Source organism: Aquarana catesbeiana, linkage group LG01 (genome assembly GCF_042186555.1).
Source record: "Aquarana catesbeiana isolate 2022-GZ linkage group LG01, ASM4218655v1, whole genome shotgun sequence".
Taxonomy (NCBI): Eukaryota; Metazoa; Chordata; class Amphibia; order Anura; family Ranidae; genus Aquarana; species Aquarana catesbeiana.
The window spans coordinates 495,492,450-495,505,094 of record NC_133324.1 but is presented as its reverse complement, the minus strand read 5'-3'; the positions used below and the strand labels follow the sequence as shown (position 1 = coordinate 495,505,094).

At 40.6% G+C, this 12,645-nt stretch overlaps 1 protein-coding gene across 1 annotated transcript in view; it reads left to right on the top strand.

The window, feature by feature from the left end:
* Positions 1-12,645, top strand: part of PLVAP (plasmalemma vesicle associated protein) — a 72,282-nt gene that overhangs the window by 33,956 nt on the left and 25,681 nt on the right. The window contains exons 3-4 of the mRNA XM_073592254.1: positions 7,395-7,981; positions 10,453-10,510. Of these exons, the coding sequence (XP_073448355.1) occupies positions 7,395-7,981; positions 10,453-10,491 (626 nt within the window). The 3' untranslated portion in view covers positions 10,492-10,510. The remainder of the gene's footprint in view (positions 1-7,394; positions 7,982-10,452; positions 10,511-12,645) is intronic.

The window sequence follows — 12,645 nt, the reverse complement described above, 5'->3', positions numbered from 1 at the left end:
ATCTCCTCACAGGGGGACATGTAGGAATGTAATCAGGGCACTGATCATCAGTGCCCTGATTACAATAGTGCAACACAGTTTCACCAATCACTGTCCACCATTGCCCACCAATGCCAGCTATCAGTGGCAGCAATCAGTGCCCACGACTGCCCACAAGTGCCACCAATCAGTGCCCATTGGCGATGCCAGTCAGTGCCACCTATCAGTGCTGCCCCATCAATGCCCATCAGTAATGTCCATCAGTGTCACCCATCAGTGCCACCCATAAATGCCCATCAGTGCCCATCAGTACCACCTATCCGTGCCGCCTATCAGTGCCCACCAGTGCCACCTATCAGTGCCCACCAGTGCCGCCTATTAGTGCCCATCAGTGCCACCTAACAGTGCCCATCAGTGCCGCATATCAGAGCCACCTATCAGTGCCCATAAGTGCGGCATATTAGTGCCTCATCAGTGCCACCTAATCAGTGCCGCCTCATCAGTGCTCATAAGTGCCACCTCATCAATGCCCACCAGTTCAGCCTATCAGAGCCCATCAGTGCCGCCTCATCACGCACATCAGTGAAGGCGAAAAATTACTTCGTTGCAAAATTTACTGACAGAAAAAAGTAAAAAACATTTTTTTTTTCAAAATTGTTGGTCTTTTTTTTTTTTTTTGTAAAAAATAAAAAAGCCAGCAGTGATTAAATACCACCAAAAGAAAGCTCTATGTGTGTGAAGAAAATGATAAAAAATGTGTTTGGGTACAGTGTAGTGCAATTGTCATTCAAAGTGCGACAGCCATGAAAGCTGAAAAATGGCTTGGGCAGGAAGGGGGTGTAAGTGCATGGTAGGCAAGTGGTTTAGGATTGGCACTTATTTTATCCCACCAATACCAGGAATCGGCATTCATTTCATTCTACTGACACCAACGATGTGGTTTATTTCACTCACCACTGACACCATGATGGGATTTATTTTTATTCCTACAGACATCAACAATCAGACTTATGTTGTGCCTTCTCTTCAGTGTACCTCCAGGCCCCATTTTGTCTTAAACATAGCAAATCAAAGGGGAAAAGGTGCAACAATAAAAGCCATATGAGTAAATATATATCCCCGCGGTACTATATGCTACCCCAAACTTATCACAGAAATAATAAAAAATATATAATATATTATAGAAAGCAGCTACCACCTAACAGTGCTATCACTACACTAAATGCAGAATCCAAAACTAATAAAAAAATAGTGATTTCAACTAAACACTCTAAGGTGACAAGTGCAATAATTATGCAAAACAATAAATAAATAAATATTTAAATAAATATATAGCAAAATACTTCATGTACATGTGAAGCCTATAAACAATGTATACAAAGTGCCACAGAAGATCAATGATAAAACCTGTGCAAAAAAACATTCATAGTCTGAATAGTCCCATAGACCATACAATATTTGTGCAATCAGATGAAAAAAGATTAAAAAAAAAAACAAAGAACTTCCTCTGATCCACAATATCTTCAGAGGTACGAAACACCACCGCAGTGCCCTTCACCACCCCTTGTGGGTATTCACTCACCTGATACTGTGGAGCCCACTAATATGTAAAGTCATATGCGCTTTGTAAGTAATGACTCAAATCCCTCTTCATTCCATGAAGCTGACCATCAGATCTCAAGTATGTTCTCAATAGCTGATAAACCAAGCAAGGAAGCACAGACATCTAATAGTGCAGACCGCTTAATGCATGTTTATTATTAAAAACAAGTAATGCACGTACATGCAATCCATAAAATCAGGCATGATATAAACATAGGCAAAACACTGTTCTCTGAGATGGCGTCCAAACTCTGCCCAGTGTGATGATGATGTCAATGCCCATCTGATTTGTAGCGCCCGATTGGCTTTCTCAAAGGATGACTTTGAGAAAGCCAATTGGGCACTACAAATCAGATGGGCATTGACATAATGCTGGGTGGGGCTTGGATGAAATCCTAGAGAACAATATTTTGCCTATGTTTATACCGTGCCTGATTTTATGGATTACATGCAAGTACAATACTTATTTTTAACAATATTTATTAATTAAGCGTTCTGCACTATTATATGTCTGTGGTTCCTTCCTTGGTTTATCGGCTATTGAGAACATACTTGCGATCTGATGGTCAGCTTCATGGAATGAAGAGGGATTTGAGTCATTACTTACAAAGCGCATATGACTTTACATATTATCGGGCTCACAGTATCAGGTGAGTGAATACCCACAATGGGTGGTGAAGGGCACTGCGGTGTTGTTTCGTACTTCTGAAGATATGGATCAGAGGAAGATATGGATCAGAGGAAGATATGGATCAGAGGAAGTTTTTTTTTTTTTTTTTCTGTTTTCCTTTGATTGCACAGATATTGTATTCTATATGGGACTATTTGTTTTTTTGCACTTTTTTACACCGTTTTTGTATCATTGATTTTCTGTGGCACTTTCTATACATTGTTTGTATGATTCACATATGAACTATTTTGTTTGTGTGTGTATGTGTATGTATGTGTATGTGTATGTGTATATATATATATATATATATATATATATATATATATATATATATATATATATATATATATATATATATACATATACATATATACAGTTTCTCACAAAAGTGAGTACACCCCTCACATTTTTGTAAATATTTTATTATATCTTTTCATGTGACAACACTTAAGAAATGACACTTTGCTACTTTGTAAAGTAGTGTACAGCTTGTATAATGCCGCGTACACAAAAAGTTCAATGGGAGATTTCGTTCGGACATTCTGACTGTGTGTATGCCCCATCGCAGACTCAGATATAGAACATGTTCTAAATCTTTCCATCGGAAATGCCGACGGAGTTTAGCCCATTGGCAAGTCCGGCCGTGTGTACGCGGCATAACAGTGTAAAGTTGCTGTCCCCTCAAAATAACTCAACACACAGCCATTAATTTCTAAACCACTGGCAACAAAAGTGAGTACACCCCTAAATGAAAATGTCCAAAAAGGCCCAAAGTGTCAATATTTTGTGTGGCCACCATTATTTTCCAGCACTGCCTTAACACTCCTGGGTATGGAGTTCACCAGAGCTTCACACGTTGCCATTGGAGTCCTCTTCCACTCCTCCATGACTACATCACGGAGCTGGTGGATGTTAGAGATCTTGCGCTCATTCACCTTTTGTTTGAGGATGACCCACAGATGCTCAATAGGGATTAGGTCTGGAGACATGCTTGGCCAGTCCATCGCCTTTACCCTCAGCTTCTTTAGCAAGGCAGTGGTCGTCTTGGAGGTGTGTTTGGGGTCCTTATCATGTTGGAATACTGCCCTGCGGCCCAGTCAACGAAGGGAGGGGATCATGCTCTGCTTCAGTATGTCACAGTACATGTTGGTATTTATGGTTCCCGCAATGAACTGTAGCTCCCAAGTGCCGGCAGCACTCATGCAGTCCCAGACCATGACACTCCCACCACCATGTTTGACTGTAGGCAAGGCACACTTGTCTTTGTACTCCTCACCTGGTTGCTGCCACACACGCTTGACACCATCTGAACCAAATAAGTTTATCTTGGTCTCATCAGACCACTGGACATGGTTCCAGTAATCCATGTCCTTAGTCTGCTTGTCTTCAGCAAACTGTTTGCGGGATTTCTTGCGCATCATCTTTAGAAGAGGCTTCCTTCTGGGATGACAGCCATGCAGACAATTTGATGCAGTGTGCGGCGTATGGTCTGAGCGCTGACAGGCTGACTCCCCACCCCTTTAACCTCTGCAGCAATGCTGGCAGCACTCATACGTCTATTTCCCAAAGACAACCTCTGGATATGACGCTGAGCACATGCACTCAACTTCCTTGGTCGACCATAGCGAGGCCTGTTCTGAGTGAAACCTGTCTGTTTAAACCGCTGTATGGTCTTGGCCACCATGCTGCAGCTCAGTTTCAGGGTCTTGGCATTCTTCTTATAGCCTAGGCCATCTTTATGTAGAAGAACAACTCTTTTTTTCAGATTCTCAGAGTTCTTTGCCATGAAGTCCCATGTTGAACTTCTAGTAACCAATATGAGAGAGTGAGAGCGATAACGCCAAATTTAACACACCTGCTCCCCATTCACACCTGAGACCTTGTAACACTAAGGAGTCACATAACACCGGGGAGGGAAAATGGCTAACTGGGCCCAATTTGGACATTTTCACTTAGGGGTGTACTCACTTTTGTTGACAGCAGTTTAGACATTAATGGCTGTGTGTTGAGTTATTTTGAGGGGACAGCGAATTTATACAGTTATACAAGCTGTACACTCACTACTTTACATTGTAGAAAAGTGTAATTTCTTCAGTGTTGTCACATGAAAAGATATAATAAAATATTTACAAAAATGTGAGGGGTGTACTCACTTTTGTGAGATACTGTATATATATATATATTTATTTTTTTTTGTATAATTATTGCACTTGTCACTTTAGAGTTTAGTTTAAAGCGCTTCACTATTATTTTATTAATTTTAAATATCAGCCATATGCCATGAAGTCACACTCATGTTGTTGGCCATACCCACTTTTCCACTTTTCACGTGTCTAGCAGGTGGCACACCAAATCATCAAAGTGTCTCTCCTAGTTATTTCCAAATGTTGACAACTACTCCTTTTGTCCATTGTATGCAATAATGTATGAGTACCCACAAACACTCCAGTTCTGCAGAGAAGATAACTGGACCATCAGCTTTGGGAGTCTGGATTGTGGTAAATAGTACTCTATTGTATCTGTAATTGCATGTATTGTAGAGCGATTCCTTCTCAAATTTCGCAGAAGCATTGAATTCCTTGTTTAAACCAGTTCAGCTCACTCTGATCCATTCCCATCAGAAACTTGTCAGTTTTCTAATCTCGGGTGCTCTGAAGAACATAGGTGTGCGTACAGGGTGTGCCGGATGTGCCTAGGCACACCCTAATCATCCCCTGTGGTGCTGATTCCCCCTGTTTTCTGGTGCCCTCTGGTGCTTCTAGCTTCCCATCTCCCCACTCACGCTGGCTGCTGTGAGATGTTTCTCTCATTTCATTTGCTGGCCCCTTCCTTTTCTGAATGAACACAGTGAGTGATCTGTACTGATCACCCCTGTGTTCATTCTTAACTGAAGCATAGTAAACAGTGTTTACTATGCTTCAGTTTGTGAATGAACAGGAAGACACTCAGCACAGAGCACATCCTATTTGTTCACTGTCCAGTGCAGCTGAGGCTGCAGAAAAATTGACTGGGGAATCTCTGTCCTCAGTTCCTTTCTCTGTCTCAAAAGTGAGACATTGGGGGTCTGTTTAGACCCTTGATATTTCACCAAAGACCCCCAACGGAGCTCCTAAAAAAATTGTAAAAAAGCAATAAAAAAATGAAATTGTAAAAAATAATAAAAATAAAAAACTACCGACACCGTCCACTGCCCTGCCAATCTCTGCTCTACTGACACCATCCACTGCTCTGCTGATATACACACATGTGTGTTCATGCTCTGGGGTGCACACCTTAATACAATAGGCTGTGCACACCAATGCTGAAGAAGATAACAGAGTGCTAAGACACTCCACTTGGAAGGAGCCTGGCCACACTGTTCAAGTACTTTTAGTATTTAAGTGTTAATATTCTTTCCAAAGGTTATATTCTAGTCTGAATATATGCTTTCCAAGTGTTCTTAGCTTCTTCAAAATGTTCCCAGCAATCATATATCTAGATTAAATCTGGCTTAATGGATTATCTATTTATATACAGTATAATCAAACTTAAACACATATATGATGTGACAGATTTTAGTTTCCTAAGCCTTATAAATAACAGGGAACATACATGCAGTTGTTGGTTATAAGAAGGCAGAACATCTGTGTTACAGCATAGAGGGGTTGAAACAAGATGGTAAGAACCCCTTTAGCTCCCCATACCCATCCTTTTGGATGGTTATGCCTCCCTATAGACATATATAAAACGTTGCAGCGCTGTAAGTGAAAGTCCTCCAATGCAATTCTCAGTAACAAATATTCCACCACTGTTTTGTGAAGGAACTGTGCATATAATAAAGTCAGGATCACTTAAGTGCTCCTGCTCCTCATTCCAGCACCAGGTTTTGGCTTTTGCACTCTCCTTGTCTGTGTCCACCTGCAAGGTGATTGATGTCCTCAGTCACCTGCAATAATCAAGCCAAACACTCAGTCCCTTGTTTGTGATAGTGAGTGATACCTGTTTTGTTCCTGATCAAGCTCCCTGTCTGTTTTCCCCTTCTTTGCTAGTTTGGATTTCCCTGTGTATGACTTTGGACCGGATTATTAGACTATTCCTTGAACTCAGCCTGCCTTTTTACCTGGACTGTCATAGAACCACGCTATCTGTCTGCTAACTGCAAGTATCTCTTTGCTTTGCTCAGTTCGCATCTGCCCTGGTGTGGTGGCCAGGTACTATAGCATTGTGTATAAGTCCTGGGGGTAACCAAGTACCGGTAGGCCTGCTTGCCTTAAGGAAAAGGGGGCTGCTATAGGTGAAGCACACAGTAGTCAGCTATAGTGTCTGACCACCTGCATTGGGGTAGACGTTACAGATATATGATGATATTACCCCACCGAAAAAATACTCCTCCATGTCAATCAAACTTCTGTTGCTGTAAGAAGAAAGCACATCCACCATAATATCTATGTGCATACTGACTGAGACTAGAGGTCAGTATGTGTAGAAATATGGTATCATCCCCATATAGAATCATGGAACACTGTTTTGCAGCAGGCATCATGATGTCAATGTCTAGAGGCTTTGTCACAAAAAGGTGTCATCAGGGGCTTTTTTCCTGTAGACATAATTGTAGGGGGATGCACATTGTGGATTCCAGAACCTTTGCTTCTCTCCCTAGTTCTTTGTTTTCCTTCCCATGCCCCTTGTGAGGTCCCCTTCTTTTGACTCATGCTTTAGTGTCTTTCACTTCTTCCCCCTTTCTTTTCTTTTCTCTTCTCTTTTTCCCCCTCTTCCTTCCCTATCTCTTTAACTGCACAGAGAGCATAGCAGATCATGCCGTTTCTTTAGACCAGCTATCGCTAGCGTGAACTTGTTATGTGTAAAGATGAGTATGTAAATACAGTATTTCACAAACATTCACATTTTATGTAAATGTATTACCAAAAAATGTGACCAATGTGTGACTCTCTGTAACTATGCAAAAATCTTTCTAATAACAATTATTTAAAGTGAGAATTCCTTTATTTTTAAGTTTTAGCAATATGTACACCTATATCTTAAAAAAAACAGAAACAAAAAAAACAGCCTAACCATTCTCACTAGTATCAAGTAGAATTCATAAATACATTTTACCAGTATAATCTCACCTGACTGTTAATTTTTTTTTTTTGTTCTGAAACAGATAACAAACTTAGGGCAGAGAATGAGAAGATGCAGTGTCACTTCACACTAAGTCAGTATAAAGAAAACTGCACAAAGACAATAACTAACTATGTCACCAAAGACCATAAAGTCAGTTCTGAAATGATACAGCTTCAAAGGGATAAGAAAGACCTGGGGACTAAGCTAAACATGCTTCATGAATCGTGTATTAAAATTGATGAAAAGTTCAAGCTGGAGGTACAGAGCTTAACAAATATGGTTGAAGCAGCTATACAATCTGGAAGCTCCTATGATTCAACTGTGAGGTGTAGACCAATTTCTGACATGGTTAGCAACAGGATCGATTTTACCTTGGGCAAGTTAAGGCAAGATCTTAATGTTATTCTCACTGAAAACACCCAGGTGAAGGTGATCAATGCACAAATTAATGAGGATTTGGAGAAGTGCAAACAAGACAAGACCATTGTCACTGCAGAAAAAAATAACCTAGCAACAGAAAAAGCTTTATTAGAAAAGGAGGCGGTGGCAAAAAAGGATGAACTTAAACAGTCTTACATTCAAAATATAAGAAAGGATGAAGAGTTAGCAGTTTGCCGGAGGCAACAGGTGAGAAGTGTCCCAGATGATTTTTGGTGCATATTTTAAAAATTGAAAAATTGGTTATCTGCATATAATGTATGATGAACACTTTTGGATTTGTAATGTAGATAAATGTGGATAAATCTTTTGCACTAATAAATGAAAGTTTGGAGGAAGAATATAGATCCGGTTACAATGAGTCATTCAGGTAATTTTATAGACTTGAAGAAAATTAAATATCTGAAAATAAAGGCTACAGGAACCAATGTAATTTTAGCCATTGTGTTGCATGTACAGTGAGGGAAAAAAAGTACTTGATCCCCTGCTGATTTTGTACGTTTTCCCACTGACAAACAAATGATCAGTCTATAATAATTTTAATGGTAGGTTTATTTTAACAGTGAGAGAATAACAACAAATCCAGAAAAACACATTTCAAAAAAGTTATAAATTGATTTTCATTTTATTGAGTGAACTAAGTATTTGACCCCTTCGTAAAACATGACTTAGAACTTGGTGGCAAAGACCTTGTTGGCAATCACAGAGGTCAGACGTTTTTTGTAGTTGGCCACCAGGTTTGCACACATCTCAGGAGGATTTTGTCCCACTCCACTTTGCAGATCCTCTCCAAGTCTTTAAGGTTTCGAGGCTGACATTTGGTAACTCAAAGCTTCAGAGCTCCCTCCACATATTTTCTCTGGAATTAAGGTCTGGAGACTGGGTAGGCCACTCCAGGACCTTAATGTGCTTCTTCTTGAGCCACTCCTTTGTTGCCTTGGCTGTGTGTTTTGGGTCATTTTAATGCTGGAATACCGATCCATGACCCATTTTCAATGCCCCGGCTGAGGGATGGAGGTTCTCACCCAAGATTTGATGGTACATGGCCCCATCCATCGTCCCTTTAATGCATTGAAGTTGTCCTGTCCCCTTAGAAGAAAAACACCCCCCAAAACATGTTTCCACCTCCATGTTTGATGGTGGGGATGGTTTTCTTGGGGTCATAGGCAGCATTCCTCCTCCTCCAAACACGGTGAGTTGAGTTGATGACAAAGAGCCCGATTTTGGTCTCATCTGACCACAACACTTTCAGCCAGTTCTCCTCTGAATCATTCAGATGTTCATTAGCAAACTTCAGACGGGCCTGTACACGTGCTTTCTTGGGCAGGGGGACCTTGCGGGCACTGCAGGATTTCAGTCCTTCATGGTGTAGTGTGTTACCAATTGTTTTCTTGGTGACTATGGTCCCAGCTGCCTTGAGATCATTGACGAGATTTTCCCATGTAGTTCTGGGCTGATTCCTCACCGTTCCCATGATCATTGAAACTCCACGAGGTAAGATCTTGCATGGAGCCTCAGACCGAGGGAGATTGACAGTTATTTTGTGTTTCTTCCATTTGCGAATAATCGCACCAACTGTTGTCACCCTCTCACCAAGCTGCTTGGCGATGGTCTTGTAGCCCATTCCAGCCTTGTGTAGGTCTACAATCTTGTCCCTGACATCCTTGGACAGCTCTTTGGTCTTGGTCATGGTGGAGAGATTGGAATCTGATTGATTGCTTCTGTGGACAGGTGTCTTTTATACAGGTAACAAGCTGAGATTTAAGAGAGTGCTCTTAATCTCAGCTCGTTACCTGTATAGAAGGCACCTAGGAGACAGAAATCTTGCTGCTTACTAGGGGATCAAATACTTATTTCACTCATTAAAATGCAAATCAATTTATAACTTTTTTGAAATGCGTTTTTCTGGATATTTTTGTTGTTATTCTGTCTCTCGCTGTTAAAATAAGCCTACCATTATAACTACAGACTGATCATTTCTTTATCAGTGGGCAAACGTACAAAATCAGCAGGGGATCAAATACTTTTTTCCCTCACTGTACAAATAAGTTACAAATAATTTGTTTTGCTACAGCAACCAATCCAATTTTAGCTGTCATTATGCACATGAAAGTTAGAAGAAAAAAAATAACTATTTACATTTATGATGGTTCAAAGTTAGCAAAAAACCTTTCCTAAATGCCATGCAACTATATAAGATGTGTATATTCTAAAACAAAAACATATATTATAATGTGCCAAGAACAATGTCCCAAGTTATCAAGTCCAAGATGCTGAAAAATCTTCTTACATATGGGAGAACCACCTACACATCTAGAAAAATTAGACATGAGGTTTGGTAGGAACAGTACAAATATTTGCCCGCAAAGGGCCTGCTTATCTAGGACTGAGGTTACAAGCAAGTACTCAGTCTTCTGCACAATATTTTGACATTACTGCATCCATAGATTTGCAACATATAGCCATCATCAATTTTGTCAGTTATATTTTAATCCCAGTATAAAATATCGACCTTGTCATCTCAGAATTTTAGTTTCCATTAGCCATATTCCAATGTGATTTCTATATTATTGCCATATTTGTGTATCTGATGTGTATATCCTGTTTCTGTGTATATATATTTATCAAATTATCACTCCCTAATATTTATTATTTTACAGATACGACCTCACATTCTACAATTACCATCACGTACTTAATGGAAAAGGGGAAAAAAAGGTAAAATTTTGTGAAAGAGGCCATCAATGGAAGCTGGCAGGTTTACTTTGTACAATTAAAAAAGGGTGTGCTTGGCCAACATAGTGAAAGACTGCAGCACTGAAAAAAACCCTGGATTGGTGGGATGTGGTAAATGTGGTATTAAGTGAGAAGTGCCCTGTCATACACTTATTAAGTGTATGACAGGGCACTTTTCTAAGTGTATAAGTTCATAGACTTATTTACAAATACCAAATGTGTGTGAACAATTGATACAAAGTGACTAAAACTTGAAACAAACCAGTGAAACAAAGTCTAAAAAACAGTCCTGAAATGAAATAAAAAAAATTATATTGGTGCAAAAAAAAACTCTATTAAGTGAGTTAAAAATGGTGGTTATGTTAAAAACAACCTTAATAACAAAAAAATATGTGTATAAAAATAGTCCCTCTGTGAATCAACTAGTTGATTCACAGAGGGACTCATTTTTTATACACATTTTTTTTGTTATTAAGTTTGTTTTTAACATATGGACTAAGGTAAATCCCTAAGTAGGAAATAGAAGCTAATGACCATGTAAATGTAAACAAATTTTTTAAGGCGCTAAATGTGTTGTAGGAATGTTTATGGGCATGCCAATGGATTTTGAGATATTGACCGATAAACCTGAAATGGAGGAGAAATGTTGTAGTTTTTTAAACAAATTCGGTAACGAGGTGATAGGTTGGGTAATGAATAAGAGCATATCATTGGCATACATATGATGAGGTGTATCCCTTAACCAGTTAAAGACCAGCCGCCATAGTTATACTGTGGCAGGTTGGCTCTCCTGGGCGAATCGCCGTCATGGTATGTCGGGCGCGTACCCGTGGCGATCGGAGTCGGATCAGAACCGATCAGTCTCCAGTCCCAGGCCAATGATTTCTGGCCTGGATCTGGTGATCGGTTCTGGCGAATAAAATGCTTCCTCTGCCTGTGAACTGTAAACACAGGCAAAGGAAGTGATGTCATCTCCCCTCGTGGAACCCTTTTTGGTTCCAGAGAGGAGAGAGGACATCTCAACGTGAGTTGCACCAACACTACAATGACACAGTCTACATAGGCACACTTTTCACCCCTGATCACACTCCGATCGCCCCCCCCCTCAGTTAACACCTTCACTCCCTGTTACTAAGTTCAGTTTTCAGATTTTTCACTGATCACTGTACTGGTGTCACTTGTGAAACTAATCAGAGTTAGGGCAGTTAGTAGTAGGCCCAGGTAGCTTTAGGGTAACCCCCATTAACCCCCTAATAAAAGTTTAACCCTCTGATCACCCCCGTTAACCCTTTCACCCCCTGTCACCAGTGTCACTAATATAGTGTACATATCTCTTTTCTGATCACTGTATTTAGTGTCACAGGTGACGCTAGTTAGCCAGTTAGCTAGTTACTGTCACCATCAGGTTTTTATAGTGTCAGGGTACTCGCCATATATTAATGAATAAAGGTTTAACCCCCTGATCGCCCACCAGTACAGGTATTAGCATTGGTTAGGGTCAGCGTCAATCCCAGGCAGCGTCAGACTAGTGACAGTAGCGCTAACACCCACACGCACACCATACATCTCTCTTACTAGTATAGTGTCTGAATGAGTCAATATCTTTTGAATGTATCAGAACTATATTAGCGTCCCCAGTAGTTTAGTGTTCCCAAAAACACAGCGTTAGCGGGATCAGCCCAGACACCTGCTAGCACCTGCGTTTAGCCCCTCCGCCCAGCCCACCCAAGTGCAGTATCAATCGATCACTGTCACTTACAAAACACAACACACATAACTACAGCGTTCGCTGAGTCAGGCCTGATCCCTACGAATGCTAACAGTTAAATTTTATGGTAGCGATTGAAGCAGTCACTGACAACCAGTTGCTCTTTTGTCTGTGAGTCGCACTAGTTGTACCTAGAGATTTAGAGGCAAAAATGTCCAGACAGAGGCCTACACGTTGCTGAGCATGACAGATGAGAGCGATGGGAAAGCCGCCTCACTGTCAGATTCAGGCTCAGTATACGAACCGGTAGAGAACAGCGGCACCCTGACAGATAGCTCAGATGACAGGGTAGTGGTCCCTGCTAAGGTCAGGTGTACCCGACCCCGTTCTTCTGTTGTTGAGGTGCAAG